Source organism: Triturus cristatus, chromosome 8 (assembly GCF_964204655.1).
Source record: "Triturus cristatus chromosome 8, aTriCri1.1, whole genome shotgun sequence".
NCBI lineage: Eukaryota > Metazoa > Chordata > Amphibia > Caudata > Salamandridae > Triturus > Triturus cristatus.
Window position 1 is genome coordinate 1183834107 of NC_140591.1, and position 25855 is coordinate 1183859961.

General features: G+C 43.5%; 1 protein-coding gene across 1 annotated transcript in view; it reads left to right on the plus strand.

The window, feature by feature from the left end:
• LOC146805589 (E3 ubiquitin-protein ligase HERC2-like) overlaps positions 1 to 25855 on the plus strand; it is a 1563844-nt gene that overhangs the window by 102309 nt on the left and 1435680 nt on the right. Inside the window, 4 exon segments of the mRNA XM_085622871.1 lie at positions 4749 to 4968; positions 6956 to 7056; positions 9311 to 9452; positions 19781 to 19891. Coding sequence (XP_085478997.1) covers positions 4749 to 4968; positions 6956 to 7056; positions 9311 to 9452; positions 19781 to 19891 — 574 coding nt within the window.

Sequence of the window (25855 nt, forward strand, 5' to 3'; positions counted from 1 at the left end):
ATTTGGAGCAATTATTTATCTTTATACTGACACCTGGGTATAGGTGAGTTTGAGCCCTTACTTTTTGTAGTGTGATAAAGGTATTCACAAATAGAAGACTAAATGAGGGGTGCCTGTTTGCATTGCGGCCATGGAGAGACATTTGCTACTGCAAGGTGGTTCCCGCCATTGCTGAGTGGACAGGAAATTCTCACAATGCAATACACAGATATTACTGTCCTTTTGGACGGACAGCCATTGGTCTACAACGGTGGCTTACTGCTTTGGTAAGTTATGAGGGCAACAAGCCCACAGTTAACCGTGATAAACAAATATTGTAATAATTGGCAGAAAGACCTTAAAGGCAGTTGAGGTGAGGACGATGTAAATTAGAATGTTTCCTAGCTTATAAGTATCTAGCCATTGGTTGGAGAAATTGGGGAAGAGGGCGGGGAATAGCCGTTACGGCCTCCCTAAATGCATAAGCTACGGTCATAAACACGTAGCATTTAAAATACAACTTAATGACTCTTTCATAGAATCCCTTACTGTGGGTGATTGCAGCAAAATCAGAACCACAATAAATTATGACACTTGCACCTTTTCCTGACAAAGGTATTTGGATGGATTTGGTGCAGTGTCACGTAAATACTTTTATTTAGGCATTCTCCAGCAACAGTTAAACCACAGATCTTTTTTTTTTTTCCTCACAAAGGAGGGTGCACCAGAGAAGAAGTCCAAATCATTACAGTAGTTCCATGTAGTTTCTTTTATTCTTCAAATATAGTCACAATTGGATATCAGCCAACGCGTTTCGTTCCATACAGTGGAACTTCGTCAGGACAGTCATGTACGCGAATAAAGATCCACAAAATCTCAAAATGGCCCATTAGCCAAAAAGAATTAGAGAAAAGCAAATCCGCAGTCCTTGATATATTTAGTCTCGATCAATCATGAAAAGCGATCAGTAATAACCAAAAAATCCAAAATTGCCATAATCACTGGTAAGAAAAATAATTTGCAATGCGAAGAAGGTCGAGGTCTCACAATCCTGGGTCAGTTTGGTCACATACAGACATGATACTCTGCAGTGCTTAATTCAGTCACCCGGCCAGTTAGCCCAAACACGATCCAGAACTTTGAATTGAAGTTGAATAGGGATTTACGTGCAGGGCTTTTGGTCAGCCGCTTTTGTGCTTTTGGATACAAACCACAGATCTGCTACAAATTCGTTTTTATTAAAGCAAGAGCAAATTTGTGAAGTAAGATACCTTAAATTCTGCTGAAAATTTTTAACAGCCCAAGCCAGATCTTTGAAACAGCTGCAATGACAGTAGACCAGGATTTCCAGAGATTGCCAATGGAAGGTGTTTAAAAGAAAATACTTTTTTTTTTTTAAATAGACATTGTATAAGCTTTTCTGTGAAAATCTATGGGCCCTCGTATTTCAGCATCTTCAATTTACCATAAAAATGAGTTTTTCCAGGCAAAAGTATGTCAGAAGATGAAGATGTATTTCCCATGTCCCATAGGAAACATTTTTGGATGACAGACCCATCCTACAGTGTGGGTGAAATACATTTGTCGCACTGCATCAGAAGCAAGAGCTAAACTGGCTTTGACTCCATTTGTTCCCAATTTTGGAGCTCAAATAGCTTTGATGCCCCTTGATCTGCCTGTCAGTTATGCAGGCGTAATAAACTCTGGTGTATTTAATTTGTCCTTGCTCCACGTTGTTTGTTAAAATCATTTCTAACTGTTTTGGATAGTATAAATATGCAGTTATTTTATGTAAAAACTAAGTTGATCATCCGGTTGTGTGATGTTATATTCAGAAGTTATGTATCTAGTTGAAAAAGGTCTTCCATTTCCTAATAATCTGCTCCTGTAAGCAATTGCAGAGAGTCTCCAGAATGGGGCGACTTTTGTGCTCTTAATTCAGTAAAAAAAAATAGATTTTCCATTTTCAAAAATTACAGTTTGACAACTTATGAGTCATTTTAATATATAGTATGTATTTAAAATGTATTTGAATCTCTTATTAGTACTGAGCTTGTTCACCTGATGCGTGACTATTTTTTTGTCAGGAGGATAGCACGTAATTAATTTGTAAGTTAAAATGCATGTAGTGTTTTTGATAGACAGCCACATGGTATCAAGAATGTTCACTTGGTGGGTGGTTACCAATGTTTGTTCATTTCTGACACGCAAGCCACCCTTCTTAATTTTACAATGGCTTGAATCAACTACGCGAATACAATTATTTATTATATTATTTAATTTAATGCTCAAACTTTAAAAGTAGGGATAATCTCATAGAAAAGATTTAAGGGACAACAAAATACAAGTCTTTCTCACTTTGCTGGTGTTTTAACATGGATAGACAGAGGATTTCTGCACTGAAGAACCTCCTATGCACTGCTAAAATGCACATGTCATCCACATAAGAATGAAACGACAGCTTCCCCCCTCTCTACAAGTCGTTGAGTGTTCTTAGCACACAGAACGGTGTGTTTCACCTGGGTAAATGTAGATGCAAGTTTCCAAACCCAGTGTATTTGCTTTTGACTAAATGGACAGAACTGCCATACTGATAGTACATTGATCTGGGCAATGAAAATTAATTGATTCAAAAGGATTCACTTTGGTAAATATCACAGAAATTTCAGGTGGATCAGCATTGGCACTGCCTTTTTGTCCATGTATGTCAAAATAACACAGAAATTTCAGGTGGACCAGCATTGGCACTGCCTTTTTGTCCATGTATGTCAAAATAACATTCTATGATGATTGGGATCGTATATGTACAATCCATATTCTGTTGTACAGTATTTCTTATCGAAATGGTAGTTACTGCTGCCAAATCAATAAGTATTTAAAATAGTCCTGTTTTCCCAATGGTTCATTCTTGCATGTTAATGTCTTTGTAAAGTAAGATGTATGAAGTGTTAACCAGTAGTATCTAATGCGTGCTAGAAATCTTAGTGGATTAAAAATCTTAGTGGATTAAAAATCTACTGTGACCTCAAGATTTGGACCAATGCTTGCATAGAACACATCGTACCTCCATTTATATAAATTATTCTCCCATCCATCCCTCACTTTGTGGTATCTCACAGGGAAAAGGAAATAAAGCACTCTGACCGTACACTTACAGCTGCAACTCCTATCTAACTAGAAACCAGGCATCCCTAGGTACTCGGAGATAGCATATTGGATCTCCTGAGATGAACCTATTTACAAAATGAAAAGTGCCCCCTCATACTTGAATATCTGGATTACCAGGATCCCCAGGCTGCGATTTTACGGTTGCTTGTAAAGCTGCCTGTCAGTGTGTAAGGGCTAGTTCATGTGTACTGGGTTATCCTACCAACTAATACTTCTAAGAAGTGACCCAAGCATGTTGTGCGTTTACTGCTCTCCTTCCACTGTCGGCATGCAAACATCCATGCCACCTCTAAATGGTGTTAGGCAATGGGAGGAGGGGAGCTAACTCGTTCCGGCTGGACAAATATTGTTTGGTATAGGGTAGCCTAGACTTCCTTGGGTGGTCTGGGAGTTGTTTACGCATGGAAAACAGCCATGCAATGATCCTTGTGATTTTTTAGGCATCTGCAGGTAATATCTAATTATTTTTGCCTATTGTTAAAATCTTAGGCTAAGTATCTTATTTACAGCCTGCGAGGGAGACTCGGAGAGACCACTACTCTCCAGGCACATATTGGAAACCTGGCCCATATTATTTAAAGAAAAAAAAGTACATTCTTGTTCAGATAGGCCACAATCTTGTAATGAGGAATGGTACAGATGAGATGAATGTGAGGCACTAACAAACATTTATCCGCTTTCTTGTTGCCATAGGTAGCTCAATAAAGATTTGATTTGGAGATCGGTTCTTTCCATTTTGGCTGATTTTGTAATGAAAAGTCCTTCTACAATGGCAATAATAATGTTGTCAGGCCTGCAACTGATACTGGCTTAATTGGGTTGTCCTCTTTAGCGGTCAGTTTGAACTAAATGCCAAAAATACTTCTACGCTGAGTTTGTAAATGTAGTTCTCTTTCTATTTGATCAGTAACTCCACTAACTACGTGCATATCTTCACCTCAATTCTGAATCAAATCTACTGGGTGGTATAACCAGGAATAAGAAATTGCTTAATTTAATGGTTCCTGCTGCATCAGGACCATTAGGCTGATAGACTGCACCTTACAAATAGACTAAATAATCTCTGGTTTCTCTTACCTATGCTTCTCCAAATGTTTTAATGTGGACTTTCTCTGCTATACTGGATGTGAACTTGGAGTTTGCATTTGTTTTGCCTGCTAAATGGTTATGTCTTTTCCCAGTGCTTAATTTTAACCGGTGGTGTCCGGTGCTCGGCACCGGCACTTAATTGTCAACACCACAAGGTGTCAGTCACTGTCTGGCTAATTTAGAGATAGCCACAACAACAGTTAATTATTAATTCAATATACATTAAAAAATTACTATTACCTGTCACCCAAGCCATTCTTATAGCTTTGGGGCATTGGACTAGTCCGAATTTTCACACTTGTAAGATAATGACGGTTAGTAGTTGTGTTGTTACTATGATTGGCAGCGTGGCAGGGGCAATGTGGGGTGCAAGCTGCAGTTGCTTCCTGACCAGAGCCCTGGCACTTATTATTATAATATTTTTACAAATTAAGCACTGCCTTTTCTGTTTACCTTGACCATATAAAATATTATGTATTTGACAGTTGCTTGCGTTTTTCTGGTCCCTGCAGATGTGAGTGAGCTGAAGGAGTGCCTCTATGTTTTGGTGAAGGAACAACAGACCCTTGCCACTCAGACAGCTACCACTACACTTTCTGCACTCCGGCTGAAACAGAGACTAGTGATCCTTGAGCGATACTTTATTGCACTAAGTAGAACTGTTTTTCAGGAGACTGTAAAAGTGAAATGGAAAAGTAGCAGCCTGCCTTTGCCTGTAGCAGACAAGAAATGGTAAGTATATGTACTGCAGGCACATTCTCTCCTTTCTCAGCCTTTATTTGGGCAAAGAAAAGCTTAATTACACAATTTCTATTGTTTGTTGAGAAAGGGGTTTCCCTCATAAAACAAAACTACACAAAACTTGCTTAGGTCTAGGCATGCATTAAGACATGAAATGATGAACATGTGATGACACATTGCCATTTTATGCAATAATAATGGTAAATAACAAAAAAAATTGCAGAATTCTTTTTCAAAATTTAGTATGTCTAAACTCCCTAGGGATGACTGGTCAACTCTTTTCCTTTAAAAAGCTCACCAGTTTTAGACTGATACTGTACACTATATTTTAGATTCTGTTTTTACAGTGTAAGCAGCAGAGGCTAGCAGCATTTCAAACCTTCCTTGTAGCCAACCCCTGTTGAGCTGCCTAGACAACGTGCACATGTTCAGCCATGCATAGCAGCCTCTGGGTGCAGGCCTTGCTCTGGGCCTGTGTCACTAAACCAACTACATACGACCTGTGCAGTGTACAGAACTTGGCCTAAAGTTTCGTCCTTGCCAGCCCTTGGTGCCACTTAACCTGCGGTGAATAGCTGTGGCTCTGAGGGTTCTGGCATACAGCCTATTGTGGGGCTAGTCCCTGAGCCACTCTTAAGAATCCTTGAGAAGAACCGTACTCAACTCAGTAGTGTGAACAAGTGTGTTGGTAGCAGCAAACCTATTTCCAGTTGACTGTACTTAGTAGTATCATGTGCGAAGGAGGACATTTACATTTAAACAGTATAGCCTTTGTACAGCTTCATATTGCTCATTTAACAGTTGTACTGGTCTGGATCATTTCCAGTCCGAAATATGTTTTTCAGGGTGTGGTGAAAAGCAAGATAGAATTGTTTTAAAAGCTGAGGCTTTACTTGTGGACTCGTATCTGGGTGCACAAATCCTGCAAGAAAAAACAGGCACATTTCTTTTTCAGCTGTTGGGGGTACCTCTGAAACATTCCTTCCTTCCTGGAGTTGGTGATTCTCTCGAAGTGCCCTGTGAACTTGGGCTGTCAGGCTTTAGTGCTTGGCTTCCTAAAATGGCAGCTGCAACAAAAAAAAGTCAGTTGCCCATATTCTCAAATCCACTGCGAATCAGTGAATCCTGTTTTGGGCAAGGGAAATAATTCCCACTTCCAGTTAAATTTGTGTATTGTTAAAATGTATAGGGTGTTTCTAGGATGCAGATGTGTGCAGGATCCGCTAATAGGTATATGGTACATAGGTACCTGGAAACGATTTTGCTAGTGGCTCCTTGAAAGTCTGTGTGACATTGCAGAATTCAATAGCACTGTTCATGTCACTGACTTTATTCTTTTAAATTTTTTTTTTTTACGTATTTTAATATTTTTTTGGTTTTTCATTGAAAACAAAAATACCAAATAACCTATGCTGTTATGAACGTTGTCCTTGGATTATGCCCCCCTCCTCTCTTGTCATTTATTAATGTATGATAGTATAAATGATGTACTTAGTAATAGTCTAGAATATCCATTCCTCTGTAGTTGAAATTGACGTCTATCATTCAGTGCATCCTCTCAGTACCATGTCCCCTCAAATGTCATTATCCCACCAGTCTTAGAGGTTCTGCCCATGGCCCCAAGGTTTTTGGAACTTTTCTGAACAGCTTCTATTCTCATATAGACAGTTTTCTTCGGTTATGCACCCATCAAGCTGAACATTTGTCCAAGTTATTTTTCAGCAATTATTCAACTGAGTGGTGGAGGAGGCTCGTTATGTAGCGATTGTGATAATAGAAAAATCCGGCCTGATTCTTTGGCCTCTTTATGATTTATATTTGGTATAGTTTTCAGTTGGTACAGTTCACACTTTGTGTGAGTGGAGGGGGTTCTATTCTTTCTACTCACTACATAGATTGGAACATATTTCAAGTTGCACTGAAAAAATAGTGTTTTGAGTGAGTCTAGAAATACTCTAAATGTTTTTGTTTATTTCAGTACTCGGCCTGTAGGTAAAGGTGTTGAAGGACTTGCAAGGGTTGGATCCAGAGCCGCACTTTCGTTTGCATTTGCATTCCTGCGCCGAGCTTGGCGGTCGGGTAAGGCTTTTACCATACCTTCTCTTTTAACTGGGGTGTCACCGGTTAGGTCTTTATTGTACTTGCTGGCATTTTTGGTCCATCTGATTGCTGTAATTAAATTGCGGAATGTATTTAATGAAGGTTGAGTTTATTCTATTATCCTCAATCCAATAATTACATTATGACTTCATTATAAAATGGGTATTGGATCCTCAAGTTACAGGTGCTGCAGCTTTTATAATTGCCAATAATTGGGCTCTCAAGGAAATCACAGCCTTCAAAACTGGTATCAAGGGGTAAGATAAGCAATTAAGTAAGCAAGTAAGATTGCATTGTAAGATTCTGAAAAACAGTATTTTACCACACCTCTTTTACATGCCAACAATTTAGCTAGGGTAGGGCCTTATCTTTGACTGTATGAAAACAGTAAAACCACACTCTGCTCATCACAGCAGGTAGTTTGTGGCATATGGTCATGGGACAATGGGCCTGTTCAATAGGGATAGTTTGAACAGATAGGATGCTGAAGTGACTTGGTGGTTCCCCAGCTATCCTGATAAGCAAACAGGCAAGCAATGATGCTTGGGTCCAACACAGCAGGATGAGCAATGGATACAGTTGGAAATGGAGGACTAAATTTGGACATCCATAGAGGTAGACATGAGGAACTGTAAGACTTTGGACAGGGGTAGGGGGCTGCTTCTGGCTGACAATGGGTCTATTGAAGCTACACAGACTTCACTTAGTACCCAGGGGGTAGACTATTTGGTGACTGTTTTGAACTACATGAGGGTCTCTTGGGATTACTGAATGGGCCTGGTCATGGTCACTTAGTTACTGCATTGAGGGCCTTATTTGAACCCAAAGTTTTTCTGGGCTATGTCATGTGTTTATATAAATTAAGCCATCCTTTGGCTTCTTCAATCATGAGGGTAAACAAAAAATGAGGCGATGTAAGGAAGAAAAAGAAGAGAAAATGTGCTTGCAAAAGAGATCTCCCACCACAAGACTGTTTTCAAAGAGCGATGTTTCTAGACAAGTGAAGGAGAGACATTGAAAAGGGGTATATGAAGGGGCACAAATGGAGCATGTTGTGTTCAATGTTTGTATGTAAATTTATTCACGTTGTCCTGAGTGGTAAGGGGACTCACAAAAGGGAAGGAGCGAACATGAGGCAAACAGGTAACGTAATACTATTTTATTTAGGTGCTTGTTACCTACACATTAAAGACAGAATCTCTTCTAGCTGTGGGCTTCAAGCTACTCCCAGGGAAGATGTTTATGGTGAATCTTCTTCATGTAACCAAGAGAGTTCAGAAATTAATTATAATTTGGGAAGTCCAATGTGACAACAGAATTGGTTCTACAGATGTGGTGCTGAAGTGTTTTGCCTCAGTTCAGAAAGAAGCTGTCAAGTCCTCCTTTCTGCCAAAGCATTATCTAAGGCAACTCCTGAACATTTCGGGAGCACCATAGGTCGGTTTTCTGCCCCCCAGTTTCCAAATCCCCACATGTGAGATACAAGTAAAAAATGTGGTGTGTTCAAATATGCATACAGCACTCCATGCAGCATCACCATCAATCTTTTTAGCTCGAACACTAAATTAAAAAAGAATACTTTTTTTTGATAAGTCAATTTTTGTTTTTCTTAATAAGATATTAAAGTCTGTTGCAGATATAACCCACCAGTAGCATTTGCACACCATTCCAGCACCTCCCTGATTGATCATAAACCCGTCAATCTCCAACCCCAAATATGTCCACTATTTCCTCCAAATCTTAGCGTGTTTCTCCAGAAAACCTCTGCCATGGTACATCTGTTGTTTCATCTTGGCATACCAAAACTTCCTTATTCTTATTGAAAGTTACTATCCATTACTTCCTTAAAATGAATACAGAGAAATCTGAATATTTTCTTCTGAACTATGACAATGTTAGAAAAACAAGTCCTTTTCATCTTGTGCCTTGTTTTTGAAATGTTGCTTTGAATAAAATAGCTTAATATTTCTCTAACATACATCCTGGTAATGGAAGAAAGATGTGTCTAATTAGAACTCACTGACTTCTGTGAAGAAATTTCAAAGATCCTACTCTATGCTCCTGGATAGAAATAACTCTGGGTACTGACGAAAGTTGCACACCTATGTGTAACATTGACAATATGTACAGGTTCATTTGTATGTAAACTGCAGGCGAATACAAAACAAAATGCAAGGTAAATAAAATATTTAAAAAAATCTCTGGATCTTTTTCTTTTTTATTATTTTTCTAGGTGAAGATGCAGACCTGTGCAGTGAATTGTTGCAAGAGTCTCTCGATGCCCTAAGAGCACTCCCAGAAGCATCCCTCTTCGATGAGGGAACAGTTTCATCTGTCTGGTTGGAGGTTGTGGAGAGAGCTACTAAATTTTTAAGGTCTGTGTTACTACGTAAGACGTGTGAAATTCTCTTTATGTAAGCACCTTGAATTATCTTCCTGCTGCTGCTAATTTCTGTGCCTGGCATATGCACTTATATGAAGCAGCATTTCGAATGTGGGTATCAATCTATAATCTAATAAGTTTAAAGGAACAATCTTATATACCTGAAGAACCATATTGTGTATGTAGGCCCATTCACCAATCTGCTAGTTTTCTTGCCTATAGCTCTTCAGTTGCTAGTTTGGAAATGTGCATTTGTGGGTTTTGTTAGCAAAATGAGCTTAGCATCAAAAAGCTATGGAGTATTGTGCAGGTGAAACAGCAGACTGCAGAATTGTCCGTGTTGGTTTATTTGTATTTTTCATGTCTCAGTGTTGGTTTACTAGTTTGTTTTTTTTGTGCACTCAATTTGCATTTCATTTAAAGTAGTCTTCCTTCATACCAAGGCGCAATGCAACTGACCTGACGGAGAGTGCCCGACTATAATATTGTACACACCACACTACTCATCATTTTCTTTCCCCAGTCACACAGCGAGCAATCCTAGTGCACTGGAAAGAGAGAAGAGCACATTTAACAACTATTGATAAAGTTAATAATTTTGGCTTTTGTTTAGTGAAAATGCTTTCAAATGCTTCACTAACGCATACGAAACGGGTGCAGTACCGGCAGCCCATCTGCAAGCTTCCAGATGTACCTTTTGTTTTATTTTGGTTAAATATGTTTTCTGTCCTTCATTTACTGAGCTATTGGTCTCATTTATAGATTTTTCAGGGAATATTCTTTTTATTTCACATCTATTTTTATTTATATGTCGCTGCCACACCTGTTCATGGCTCGTATGCAGTTCTATAAATACCTTCAATTGCGACACGCACTCCAAACTCACGTCTCACACACTGACTCTCTTCCCGAGGATAGCCCATTGGAGGCCAAAATTCTGATGGGCGATTTGGGCAAGGGAGGAATTTCCCAAATGTACCACTCCTTGGTTGATAATAACCCAGGCACTCTAGACCATTTAACCCGGTAGGAGGGCTGGGTGGGACCCCTCGAAGATGACGTCTGGCGCAATGTGCTGATGGAGCCAAGGGTTATAGCAATTTCTCCAGTATTCAATCTTTCATAGATTCACATGCTTGTATCTTCCCCGTCGTCATGGTGGGAGTCTCACGGTAACCGAATGACCACAGCAGTATAAGAAAAAACTGCATAGCAAAATCCCATAGGGAATCCTCTTATTTGGTAACCAAACCTCATCATTATTTGGTCCAAGACTCAGCCAATCGGCTGCCAGCCCTGACATCACACTCCCCAGCAGAGCCTTCCTGCCTCAGATTTCCAACCGCTTTCGTGTGAGGAGGAGTCTCCCTGAGCCTTGCTCAGTTTTGTTCCTGTGTGAACTTTTGACCTCTTGTTCATCTGGAGATTCATGCTCTTTACTGGATTGAGGTACTGTGCTTCATATTTTTTGCTTACTATGGCTGAAAGCTCTAAAAAGAGGCTCTCAGGCCCTGCAGATCCTGTGGAAAGCCTAGATTGTTTTCTGAAGACCACCACAAGGACTGCTTATATTGTCTGCACCCAAAACATGTGCTTAAGGACTGTAAGCATTGCAGAACCTTTTCTGCGAAAACCCTGCGTGACAGGGAGGCACGACTTCTGTTGTGGCTTCAAAAGTAGAAGGTCACTTCAGAATCTGACTCTGAAGAGGAACCTAGAACTTCAAAAAAGAGCAAGTCTTCTGCTTCTGAAGATAACACCGAACTTAAAAAGCAAAAGACAAAAGGCAAAGAGGCTTCTTCGTCTTCACTTCCTCATACTCCTCTTAAGAAATCAACAGAGTCTAGAGAAGTCTCCTCAGCTCCGTCGACGAAAATTGGGGCGTCGCCGGCTTTGATTTCAGTAAAATCGTCGGCGACTACCATTTCGACGACGACAGCTGCATCGACGTCGACGACTAAAACATCGTCGTCGAAGAAAGGCTCGTCGACGATCCCGTCGATGGGGAGGCCAGTTCCGACATCATCGTCAGCGGCAGCGTCGACGACTTCGTCGACGATAATTCAGCTTTCCACGTCGACGAGATCTCCGTCGACGGGTCCGTTGACGGCATCTTTTAAATCTCCAAAGGCAAAGACAATATCTTTAAAATCTATTCCATCGTCGACGGTCTCGTCGACGAAGAAGACGAAATCATCAGATTTTGCGGCTTGGACAAAGATTTCTCCGCTTCCTCCATCTAATCTGCTTGAATTGCAGTCAGAAGATGAAGTGTCTTCAGGAGTGGCGTATAGTCCGTCCCAACTTTAGATTAAGAGCCAGGAGACTGACGATTAGTATCAGGAGGTTCAGGAAGTCTTCTCATTCCAAGATCACCCTCCACAGGATTCAAGGAGGTATGAGTCATTCCAGCAGTCATATGACTATGAAGAAGAGGAAGAACCTCAGCCTGATCTTAGAGAGGATACTATCTCGATTTCCTTAGTAACTGACTTGCGGCTTATGATAAATGATTACTATTGGCGTTTTCCTGAAGCTAACACTCAAACGTCAAAAACTTCAGATAAGCCCGCACATGTTCAAACACCTCATTCCTCTCCCAAGACTACTTCTCAGAAAATTCAATCTCCCCCGATTGTGACAATTAGAGACGATTTGGAGGAAAGTGACGTGGATCAACCGTAAGAAGGAGAACTTCTTAAAGATACTCAGGTTGGGGATGAATGCGACCAATATATTCTTCCAACTACTCCGTCTCCATCTCCGTCACCGGCGCATTCTCCGCCACAAGATATAGGAGGTTTAAATGATATCATGGAGAAAGCGTCAAAAAGATTTGAGCTTCCACTTCCAGTACAAGAAGCCGAATGTTTCCTCTATGACTTCAAGGAGGATTCAGGGACATCTATTAGGTCCATACCAATAATCGCTCACATTTGGGAGGAAGGATTAAAAATAATGAGGAACCCGGCTTCAGTGGCTGCTTCAGTTCCTCGAATAGAGAAGAAATATAGAGCCCCAGAATCTTCTCCGGCCTGTTTAATTGGACATCCGCGACCGGAATCTGTGGTGATGCAGGCTGCCCAAAGGAACTCCAAAAATCCGGTGTCTACATCAGCAGTTCCCCCGGATAAAGAGGGGAGGCGATATGGATGGTGCAGGGAAGCGTGTTGCTGTGATGGCAGCGTCTTCCATAAAGGCCTCTAATGCGTTAGCCCTCATCAGCAGATTCAATAGGCAGATGTGGTCTGATATAACACCTTTTCTAGCTCATCTGCCAGAGGATAAAAGAGAAGAAGCGGCTGCTATCTTGCAAGATGGGGCTAGGGCAGCCTCAGAATCCATAGACATCGCTATGGATTTGTCCTCAGTGGCGTTCAGGCAAATGGCAGGCGCAGTGGCCCTGCGAAGACAAGGATGGCTTAAAGCCACTTCTTTTAGGCCAGAAGTGCAAGCTAAAATAGTGGACATGCCATTTTATGGAGAGAACCTATTCGGAAAGCATGTGGATGATGCCCTCCAAAGTATAAAAACTGACACGGATACAGTGCGTGCGTTAGGATCCCTTCAACAGGGCAGGTTCCAGTCCTTTCGGAGGAGAGGATCCAGGGGACAGTTCATGCAAAGGTCTTCTTTTCAATCAAATAGATATCAGCCGTACAATCAGCAGGGATATCGCCAATACTCAAATAATCAGCAATTTCGTTCAACAAATACTTATCAGCAACAGTCCAGAGGGAGATAATCTGTGAAAGGCAAATCGCAGCAATCCAATCGACGACAATGACTTTGTCAAGGCACCCGCCACTTGTTCAAGAAGCAGCAATCATTACCTGGCTTCATTTTATCCAGCCTGGCTTTCAATAACAACAGACAGATGGGTTTTGGATGTAATTCAACATGGCCACACCCTGGAGTTCGTTCAAAAGCCTCCAATTCAGCCTCCTCTACACAGGAGACAAGAACATCTATCAGCCCTCAAGGGAGAAGTTTTCGCTCTACTACAAAAAGAGGCAATAGAAGAAGTTCCGCAACTTCAACGAGGGAAAGGCTTTTATTCGCATTTCTTTCTCATAAAGAAAAAAGACACATCAAAATGGAGACAAGTAATGGACCTGAGAGGTCTCAACAAATTCATCCAAAAGAAATCATTTCGAATGCTATCGCTGCAGGAAATACTCCTTCTGATTGGCAAAGGAGATTATTTTGCATCCCTGGACCTCTTAGATGCTTATTTTCACGTCCCAAACCATATAAATCACAGAAAATGTCTGCACTTCATGGTGGCGGGGCGCCATTATCAATTCAAAGTATTGCCTTTCGGCCTAAAGTCGTCGCCGAGAATCTTTACGAAGTGTATGGCGCCAGTGGCAGCACATCTAAGAATTCAAGGTCACCAGATTTACCCATATCTAGACGATTGGCTCATAAAAGGTGGTTCGTTCAGGGAAGCCCAACATTCTCTTAAAGTTTGCATGAACCTTTTCAATCGCCTAGGTCTCATAGTCAACCTAGAAAAATCGCATCTCAGGCCATCGCAGTCCCTTCAATTTCTGGGAGCTTTAATTTGCAACAAGGAGGCGAGGGCTTATCCTTCAGAGGAACGTATTCAAAAGATCATAAAGCTGACTAAGTAATTGCAAATAAAAAAGTCAGTTTCAGTAAGAACCTACAAATCGTTGTTGGGGATGATGTCCTCTTGTATCCCCCTACTTCCCAATTGCAGACTCCACATGAGACCTATCCAAGAACTGCTAGACAGCAATGGATTCAGTCGCAGGGATCCTTCGAAGATCGAATAGTTGTCACTCCTCAGATCATAAGGGCCCTGTCATGGTGGAAGATCAGAGATCATTTAGCGGAAGGACTGACTTTCGAACCACAGGGCTACAGTTTCGTAATGATGACGGATGCTTCACTTCAAGGTTGGGGAGCGCATCTGCAGGAGCTCGAAATTCAGGGTCACTGGTCATAGAGCGAAACGCAGCTCCACATCAACTTGCTGGAACTAAGGTCTGTTTTCTTTTCTTGGGCCTAAAAGCATTTCTTCCCAGGATTCGCGCTTCAACAGTACTTGTCAAGTCAGACAGCTCAACATCTATGTTTTACCTTCTAAAACAAGGGGGTACAAAATCGAAAATATTGTCGAAGCAAGCACAAGAAATTTGGAGGTGGCTTCTGGATCACAACATTTCGCTTCAAGTACAACACGTTGCAGGCGTAGACAACACAAGAGCAGATATTCTGAGCAGATCATCCAAGATTTCTTACGAGTGGGAACTGAACCAAAAGCAACTCTTCAAAGTGTTCAAGAGATGGGGCACTCCAAAGTTAGACCTGCTCGCGGATCGTCACAATTCAAAATGCAAAAACTTTGCGAGCAGGTTTGCACAGAAAGGGTCGTGGGGCAATGCGCTACAGATGTGCTGGACGGGGATGTTTGCGTATGCATTTCCCCCCTTCCCTCTAATATCGAAAGTCTTGAGAAAAATGAAATCAGAGCCGTGCCATCTGATTCTGATTGCCCCAGCATGGCCGAGACAAGCGTGGTTCTCGGAACTTCTCAGACTCTCAGTGACACCCAGGATACAGTTTCCATTAGTGCAGGATCTAATAACAATGAACGGCGGCCAGATACTGCATCCAAATTTGAAATCACTGAACTTGTCAGCATGGAACCTCACGAACATGAGTTCCAACTGTTGAAGATCCCTCAAGAATGCAGAGAGATTCTGTCACGATCTCGACAAACAAAACATATTGGGCTAAATGGAAAAGATTTTGTCATTGGTGTGCATCTAAGGATCTACATCCGTTTCAAGTCTCTTCTGCTCAAATTCTTCCATATCTATTAACGTTGGCCAAATCTGGACTCTCTCATATGTCTATAAAAGTACACTTGGCCGCTATTTCAAGGTACACAAGAGTTCCTGACCAACCATCTCTTTGGTCCCAAAGGGTTATTAAAGAATTTCTCAAAGGGCTTTTCAGAATGTTCCCTCCAGTTCAAAGACCAGTGGTTCCTTGGCAGCTTAATACGGTTCTTGCACAGCTAATGAAGCCGCCATTTGAGCCAATACATAAGGCGGATTTGCAATTTATCTCATGGAAGACAGCGTTGCTATTAGCTCTCACGTCGGCAAGAAGGGTCAGCGAGATCCAAGCTTTCTCAATTGCAGAACCATTTCTTCAATTCAGGCAGGACAGAGTTATTCTGAGGACAAACCCCAAGTTTATCCCTAAGGTCCCCTCTAGCTTTCATCTGAATGAACCGGTGGTTTTGCCTACATTTTTTAAAGATCCTTCAACATCTGCAGAAAGAGCTCTACATTCTTTGGACATTAAACGATGTCTAAAATTTTACATCGATAAGACGAAACCGTTCAGAAAGACAAATCAACTCATTGTGGCCTTTTCTGGCCCCAGGAAAGGTTTGGCACTCTCCAGACCTAATATCTCAAGATGGATAACTTCAGCGATCTCCTTGTGTCACGTCAAAGCTGGAAAACCTTTACAAGCCAAGGTACGTGCGCACTCCACAAGGAAGATGGCAACTTCTACGGCTCTATTCGCAGGAGTGTCCTTGCCAGATATTTGTAGAGCCGAGACATGGAAGAATGTGCACACCTTCATTAGACACTATTGTCTGGACACGGCATGGAAAAAGGATGCAGCAGTGGGACAGTCGGTTCTACGGCATCTATTTCATTAAGGTATTTCTCATAGAATATTTGGAGGTGTATATGTAGAAATATATTTATATGTATATTAGACACGTATTTTGAAAACTGTGATGTATGTTACCATTCTATACAAAGGAGCAGAGCCCACTGTTTATTGGGGGTTTCAGCCTGGAAATGCATTTTGGGATAAGTACTGCTTGCTATTCTGATACAAGCATGTGAATCTATGAAAGATTGAATACTGGAGAAAAAACGAGTTACTTACCTGTACACTATGGTTCTCCAGTATTATCTTTCATAGATTCACATGCGGCCCGCCCACCTCCCCATTTCTCAGGCAGAACCTCATTGTCTCTAGATGTATTGTAGTCTCGCACTCGGGGCTGGAAATCTGAGGCAGGAAGGCTCTGCTGGAGAGTGTGATGTCAGGGCTGGCAGCCGATTGGCTGAGTCTTGGACCAAATAATGATGAGGTTTGGTTACCAAATAAGAGGATTCCCTATGGGATTTTGCTATGCAGTTTTTTCTTATACTGCTGTGGTCATTCTGTTACCGTGAGACTCCCACCATGACGACGGGGAAGATACAAGCATGTGAATCTATGAAAGATAATACTGGAGAACCATAGTGTACAGGTAAGTAACTCGTTTTTTCCTCTAAACTGCAGTTGATTAAAACAGATTTCTCTCCCCAGCTCTGCTCCACCAAGCGGGACTCCTCTCTGAGCCTGTCTGTCCCTGCTGTGGCTGCACTCCTGCCGATTTCAATCTCATGGTTTAGTTGTGCCCTGCGATTAAAAACTTTTGGGCTGCGATAGTGGGGGAGCTCACTGAGGTTCTTGGATGGGAGGACCCTCCCACCCCTTTGTTGATTTTCTTTGGGTTGTCCTTGAGGGCTTTGGAGACACTAGGGCTGATCAATCATTCTTGGGAACGGCCCTAATGGTCGCCAAACGTGAAATCGCCACACGCTGGAAGTCCCCCTTATCCTCCAAACCTTTCACTCTGGCGCTGAGGAGTGGACTGGTGAGTCCAGCAGGAAAAAACGGTCTACGAGGCCTGGGGGTGTCCCCGCAAGCACGGTCAAGTGTGGGGTAAATGGTTGGGCCAATAGGCTGGTGGTCTTGACTGAAGCCAGGAGTGCTAATGTGCTGTTGTTTTGTATTATCCTAATGTATCAAATGAATTGCCTTGTAACTATCTCTAATGTGCTCATTGTGTGTCCTATGTTCTTATTTTTCATTTGCACAAAATTCAATGAAATATGATTATTAAAAAAAAGAATTCACTCATCTTGGAGAAATCATATGTCTGGATTCCTTCTTGGCTACTGTTCTGGTACTTCTAAATGCTTTACATTTGTTCCTTTGATTTAGCCGGACTTCTCTGCGCCAGAGCTAACCTGGACTGAGTGAAGGGTTTAATTAAATAAGCCTAACTGGACCTAATAACGATTGCAACATTATTACATAGTGATATCTCACAACCACACCTCATAATCCCGTTCCTACACCCCTTTTCAGGATGAGGGTTTTTGAACATGTTTAAAGTATTTTTTGTTTTTATATTGTAGAATTTATGGTTGTAGTCTGTATCTTTGAGTTCCTGCTGCTGAGGTCCAGCTGATTTGTAGTGTGTGTCTTACAAACAGCAAAAATATGATCACTATGATGACTGTAGCCTTGACTGAAACAAAAAATGATGCATAGTGCAGCATCGAAATGCATTTTCAGCTGGGAAATTTCCAAACTGAACTAACACCTTGTGGCCCAACTCTCTTTCTGGGCCCAATCACGAGAAACGGGATATCAGTCTATGAACAATCAAACTGTCTGACACCACTAATCATGTCCCCCACTGATTTCCAGGACCAAACCCTTGTCCTCCTTAATGATGATGTCCCAAGTATCCAGTAAACTCAGGCTGTTGAGCACTGGAAAGGTGAAAACACAGAAATGTATTAAAATACATTATTTTCTGGACATAAGCAGGATAGAATAGTTTTTGTGGTGCCAACCACTAGTCATAACTCCATATTTTACTGCACGTTTTAGCTCAATTGGTTTAGTAGTAGGATGCGGCGGAAGGCTGACTTCATGAAGATTGCTTTTTAGAGCTCTTGGTTTCTCTTGATGCTGTAATAGATTGACACTTATCATTTATATTGGCAGCAAAACCGGCACCTTTACCAATACAGTTAATAGAGTGGTTGAAGTTGAGTCTTTGACCCTGGAGTAGGCTCATTGAAACGACTAAGCTGCAATGAAAATAATTTTTTTATGTAGCACTGAAGTACAGAAATTGCTGATTTCTGAAGTTGCAAGCAACTGTATTATCTTTTTCTAACTAATCTTGTGATTTGAGATGGCAAAGCAATTGCAAAATACTTCTGACAGGGAAGAATCTCAGGAACATGTGCAAGCATTGGAGAAACCCACGTACAAATCCATGGTACACATGTTTATAAGAGCAGGTATTTTTTCCCTCCATTGCTTAGACTTCGTAGAGTTTTGGATATTTTTTGGGGACTGCTCTCATAGCATACTAGTGAGGTTTCAGTCTCAACCGAGGCAGAAAGCCATCCAAGAATGGTGATTTGCTCTGGTCAGTTGTTGTTGTTCCTACTACAGCGTTGTCGGTCTTCATTAGCTGATAAAAAAAAAGCAGACTCTGCCCTCTTTCACCAGCCTCAATTTCAAATTCGCTGAAGGGGATATCCACTTCCAGTTTATCCCTATAGTGATTTAGAAGGAGCTTGTTCTTGCTACTAGTTAGGAGGTCATAGCGCTGTTGCATCCCTTTTGACAATCAATATGTTTTCTAATTGTACAGATGTAATGAAGTACTATTTGTTTAAGCTGTACTTCAAATTCAACTTCAGTTTATCTGCGTAAATGTTAACAGTTGATTTTATTTTCTGTAGATGCCGTGTCTTATGTATGTGAATGCACTTGATAAAAATGTTACTGCACAGCTTCTCTTATCTACAAAACCCTCTATTAACCATAACCAATAATTTGATTAGAGGTTTCTTTATGCAAGGCAATTGGTGCAGAACAGGATCTAAATTGCTGTATATTCCATTTCAGTATGTAGCTGTGTTTAAGTCCTATTCCTTGTTTGCTGCGTTTTTCTAATCGAATAATACTTTTAAGACCGAAATGTGATTGGGTCCCTGTTGTTTAACCCATGTGTTAAAATACTCAGTATTTCAAGGTCTTTTTTATGGTATTTTTATCTTTTGCAGCTCTGGCAGGTTTCCCAGGCTCATGTGTAATGTGCTCCTCCAGTTCAGGTGGATTCTGGAACTTGTAGACTTGTTTATTACATTATAAAATAGGGCAGCAAGTCCTAGAAATCAAAGAAAAAACCTGGTACTGGAGCAGCGCATCACGGATGGACTCCGTAAAACGTGGCAGCTATGCTTTTGGTGAATCCCTACGCTAATTCCACAACACTACACAGTGATAAAGCCACATTTTCTTTCTCAAAATGCCTCACTCACATTGTCTTCCCATATTTGAAATAGTTTTTGCATAAATGTGTTTAACAGATGAGGACCAGTTTGTGGCAGTTTATGTTGTAAAAGAAAGGCCTTCCACCAAAATGAATGTCTAATAGATCTTGTTTTGTTTTAGTGATGTCCATGGGGCGTCATGTTCCAAAGGACCAGGAAACATCCCATTACAAGACCAGCACTTGGCTCTTGCAATATTACTGGAGTTGGCAGTGCAGAGGGGGACACTGAGGTAAGACTTGCCAATTTTACTTCGTGTGCTTGAGCAGGGCCATTATAAATCTCTCTGAAGTCTGTTTATCCCATCTATTTAGTATTCTGATCTGTTTGTGCGTGTTTTTTTTTCTCTAGCCTCATAACTGCAATCCCATACCTCATCCTGCTCTTTGGAGCAGTTTAATGTCCGTGGCTTTCTTTCGAGTTTGACATTCTCGCTGCACTGATGCACCAACTAGGAAAACGCGGGGGTTCCATCTGCCACACAAACCTACCTTGAGAGGTTTATATTATAAAGTCTGAATTTCTGTAGGAGCTACCTAACCCCCCAAATGTCCAGGCTACATGTGAATGATCTCCATTTTTTATTATCATTGGGCTGTGCAATATGGAATCTTGGTGCCAAGTACCCAGAGCACTTAAATTACATTATTTTAGGAACCAGCTGTACCAATTAAAACCAAATATTACTGAGTACATTCCGGCATTGAATGCTTGGCAACCTTAAATAATTCCTCCTGGGTTTATGGCCTTCAGTGAAGTGTAGCTTGAGTCTGTAGGCCAAGTGCATTTTGGATCCACACCTGCTAGTTATAAAAACTTGAACCCGCTTGGGAACAATCCATCATTCTTAGGTCTGGCTTTACAGCGCTCTCTCTGATTAACCTAAAAAAGAGCTTTCAGCACTACTGCGAGAGGGACTTTGGCTCCACTGGCAAGTTGGTCGAAAGGAGTGCATGTTTTGATTGGATAGAAGGTGCATGCTTCCACATAATATGTACTTGTCCTCCAAAAGCTGTGGTCATTTGTTTATCAAAGTGCCTGAGGCAGAGTTTTTTTTTTCAATTCTATCTATTGTATTAAAACCTAGCTTGACCTTTATGTCAAACATATGCCCCTACCATGCGATATTATAATATAAGAAGCCAGGAACCTGGAGATACTTTCTGACTTGAGAGCCTCCTTCATACCGATATCTGATAGACATCTAGCCGCATATTCCTTAACTTGGAATATTCCCCAGGCGTCAGACTGGATCCGGAAAATCCTTTTTCTCACAGCAATACCTCTGCACGCCGGGATGTGGCGTCGCCCGGTTCCGTCCTGACGTCGTCCACGGAAGTGAAGTCAGTGGAGCCATATAAGCCCCTCCCGGCGTGCTGATGTCAGTTTTCTTCTTTTCTGCTTCCTAACGCGGATCCGGGAAAGTAATATCTCAGGCCTGTTATTGTTTATTGCAGGCCTTTTCAATGCCCTTTCGCATCCAGGAACAGTGTGTTGATGCCCTTTGTGGGCTTCAAACCGTGCCGGTCCTGCTCGACAGAGGCCGAAGACGGACCCTCATGAATCTGTACATGGTGCTTGGGAGAGCACCATGACTCCGTGGAGTGCGATGTTTGCCGTCAGCTGCGGCCGCAATCACTGCGGGAATGCCGCATGAAGCTGCTGTCTGCCCTGATGTCCCGAACGGACCCCTCGCTATGCAGGTCTCCTTCTCCAGCGGAGTCGTCCACGTGGCGGGGCCGGTTCCGGCACCGTCGCCATCATTCGCCTACCTCAGGTAAGCATTGCCCCCCCGCCCCCTCCCTGGCGCGCCTCCGGGCCCCATAAGGGGGGTAGGGACTCAGGTTGGGACACCGCCGGCGGGTTTACCCTCTGCTCCAACCGAGTGCCCTGACTCTAACACCAGAGTCTCCACAATGTCGGGACACGGCCCGGAGGGGCATCCCACGACGTCTAGCCCTTCCATAGCGCTGTCGCACAGCCTTCCGAGGCTCCCTGCAGCATCGCTGGAGGTGGCTGAGGTGCGGTGCACGACACCGCTTCGGCGTACTCTCTCCCGCAGGTTTCCACCTCGGGGAATGTTGAGTCTACGCCGGTCCGACTCCGAGCGGTCGGGACCTTTTCGGAGGTCGCCGACACCGGCTTGACTCGAGGAATCGAGGCCTTCAGAGGTCGCCGGCTCGACTCGAGGAATCGTGGCCTTCAGAGGTCGCCGGCTCGACTCGAGGAATCGAGGCCTTCAGAGGTCGCCGGCTCGACTCGAGGCCTTCAGAGGTCGCCGGCTCGACTCGAGGCCTTCAGAGGTCGCCGGCTCGACTCGAGGAGTCGAGGCCTTTTCGGAGGTCGTCGACGCCGGCTCGACTCGAGGAGTCGAGGCCGGCTAGGGCGTTCGAGGCCTTTTTCGGAGGTCGCCGACGCTTGCTCCACTCCACTAGTTGGGGCCTCTTCAGAGGTGTCCGATGCCGCCTCGACGCCGGTACCGTCTCCAACTTTAGTGGCGGAGATGTGGTCCCGGTGGGTTCACCACCCTCTGAGTCTTTTCACTGCTCTCCAGAGCAGGCGCCAGTGGAGTATTGGCCTACTCATCCTGCTACTGTGCCTCTATTAAGTGGCCGGTTTAGCTTGCGTCCATCACCTACTGATGACTTGCTTTCACCGCCTCGTGGGGCCATGGAGGCTGGTGGGATGTTCGTCAGGGCTGTTTGCGGGGCTGCAGACATTTTAAGGCTGGAGCCGCCCTCAGTCTCTAGTCCTTCGGAGCCTTTGCTGGATATTCTCCACCAGGGCGCGGGGAACATGGACCCGTACCTTTTGCAGAGTCATTGTTTGACATCCTTCTCGGAACGTGGGCACGGCCCTCCTCGGGGGACCCCGTGGATCGTGCAGTGGCACATCGGCTGGCTCCCACTAACCCCACCTGTTTGACCCTCCATCCTGGAGCTGGAGGACTTGTGCTTCAGGTAGCTCTCTCTGTTACTCCTGTTCCGTTGCATCCTCCCACTCAGGAGTCTCGGTTTCTGGAGTCGTGTGACCGCGATGTGTTTGCATCCGCCTGCTTGGGACTCAACACATTGTGTGTATTTGCTCAGGCTACATTTGCCCTTTGGCACGCTGTTGACCGGCTCTTCCCCTCCTTGCCGGGGATCACTCGTGCCGATCTGGCCCGCCTAATCAGTGATGGCCATGATATGGCACACTTTTCAATTCGGTCTGCCATGGATGCCACGGACACTGTGGTCGTACTATGGCCACGTCGGTTGCCATACGCCGCCACGCGTGGTTGCGTTTTCCCAGAGCATGCTCAGGAGCGGCTTACAGATAAACCGTTTAATGAGGTCACTCTTTTTGATGCCCATGCTGATTCGACGGTCAGGCGCCTCCTGTATAGGTGTCTCTTTTCTGTTACCCGTTGTGGTCCGCAGATGTTCTGGGTCGTGTGGCTGCTCAGCCGTGTTTACTTATTCTGGTACAGCTGGTTAAGCTGTGTTTACCTTTCATTTGAGCCTCTGCCTACGAGCTTGTCTCAAGAGGGACCCTTCTTTTGTAGGGTTGTGCCTTGCCCTATGTGGGATATTTGTTGGCGATCATATTGCTACTCTCCTTTGCCCAGGTACCTTGGCGCAAGCTGCCTCTTCCTACTGTTGTAAGATGTCTCCTCTGGTGAGTTCCATAGGCTTGGTTTCTCTCCAAGGGTTACCATTGGTTATCTACGGTTGGTCTGTAATACATCCCCGCCTCCGTAGGGGTTTTGTCACCCTGGCATGTTCCTGCAACCTTGCTGTGCACGTCTTGCCTGTCTATTGGTGGACATGTGCCACTGGGGGGGGAGGGGGGGCGCGGGCGCTGTTATTTTTTCTGCATTCTTAACTGTTATGCAGCATACCGGTGCCGTGGTCCCGCTTTTATTACTCACCTATTTAGGATTTAGTTAATCCACGTACGTGTGTCGACATTCCTCTTTTTTTTTTGTTTAAATATCTTTATTGGCATTTTCTGCTTTTATCATATCTGGCATCACATTATTATACAGCATTTGCATGTGTCCACCACAAAAAATATAAAACACATGCGACTAAGAGGATATGTGACAACAGTATGAAAGTGATACTAACACAGTGTACCTGCTGATAGGTATTTACATTGCGTGGGATACATGTGGAGAGGTCCCAGTGTGCCATTGCTCGCATGTGTTGCTACATCATGGTCTATGAATCTTAAACAATGTCATATACATCATGATCAGGACAAATCCCATCCGGGCCAGCTTCGCAATACCAGGTATATATGCAATCCTAACACATAAAAGTAGCCTGCCGTTCGGAAATGAACAACATTGGATATAGAATAACATATTTTGGCAACGTGTGATAGGATGTCACTTGTGAATACCAGTAAGACCTGTTTTTGAAACATATAATCAAAACTAAAACTTACAATACTGCAAACTGCCATCCAAGAGATATAAATCGGGTCGCTGTTACATATCTGAGCATGGTAATCCATTATCTACATACCATTACCTTGTGGCTCGCCTAGACAAGGGTTGGATGAGAGCGTGTACCTACATATAGCTATATGAACAACAGCGGGTACCTTAATTTCCGGAAGTTTGTAGGGTTCTGGTGATCGCTAGCAACGTACCGGGGATCTTTTGGATGTGTAATTGTCTGTGTCGGAGTGCGACAATGTCGTGCAAGCACGCGCCTAGATATTGTCGTGTCTGTTTCAGGTCAGCGGGCTACACACCCTTATCGTCCACTGCTGCACCCCCTTGAAGGACAGTTAACATTGTGTCCCAACCCTGCGCTATAGGATATTTGCGAAGCCCTGCCGTCTCATCCCTGTGCAGCGCCGTACTCTCCGCCTGTGCCCATATTACCAGTGAGCGTTTCCAGCAAACCACCTCTGGTGGATCCGCATGTTTCCATTTTTTAGTTATTAGTCTTTTCGCAGTGATTAAACCCAGATCCCGAAATCTCGAGGTGACCTTATTGTGTTTCGATCTGGCATAGAGTCCTAGAAGGCAAATCTCCCATGACAGTGGTAAGAGCGTGTCTGTGCATGAGGCTAGTGTTGTGACTACCTCCTGCCAATAATGTTGCAGGGATGCGCAAGACCTGAGCATGTGAAGCAGATCCGCATTTAGTTGCTGGCAGCGCGGGCACGTTGAGGTGGTAATATGGAAATATCTATTTATCTTATCAGGTGAGAGATACGCCTTCTGTATGGTAAACGTCTGTATACGTTTGAATCTGGAGTTCCTCGGTACGTATCTGGAGCCTGCCAGCACAGCGTCTCATTCCTTATCAGTCCAGGGTTGGCCTCTGTCCGTTTCCCAACTAACTCGAAGCTTTAGCATCAGCTTAAGAGTGTGTGTGAGAAGCGCTTCCACTTAACAATGCACCACATGGGAGCCCGCCCCATCACATGCAGGTATTGAAGTAGCAGGCGTGTTGGTGGTTCGACTTTTAAGTCCCCCCAGGCGGCCGACAGGGCCCTTAGAATAAAGGTGTGTAAGAGGAACTGGCCTGCCGGCAACTCAGCTCCTCTGAGTGTCGCGAAGGGCAGTAGTGCTCCGTCGCTATACAGGTCGCCCTACATGGCCAGTCCCGCAGCGTGCCAGGACGCTAAGGCTTCGTCTGATGTATCCTGTTTACCTCGTGGTGTACCTAGCAGCGGCAGGATCGGGGCATATGAAAGACTGGCATGGGTGAGATATAAGCTCCTCTTATAACATTGAAGCGCCAGACCTAGATGCAGTTGTTGTGGTTTTGGAAGTTTCGTGACTGGGTGAAACAGATGACCGATTTGAGAGTGGGTCCAGGGCCGTTTCACGGTCGCCCTGTCCTCCAGGCATCGACCATCAAGCCACTTCGTAGCCCATTGGAGTTGGGCAGCTAAATAATACAGTTCCATATTGGGGACAGCCAACCCGCCCTGATCAGTGGGAGCGTATAGTTTCCACAGAGCTACACGCGGCCTCCCGTTGTTCCATTTTAAGTCCCGGAATAATCTCTCTAGCTCTCGAAAGAGTTTGGGCGGAATATAGAGTGGGAGGTTTGAAAAATAATACGAGTGGGAGGTTTGAAAAATAATACAGCAGCTTAGGTATGTGAGAAAGTGGCTCTGTATATACTGTTCCCTAATAGGTACAGGGTGTACAGAGTCCACAGTCCCCCAGAGGCTGATAGAGGTC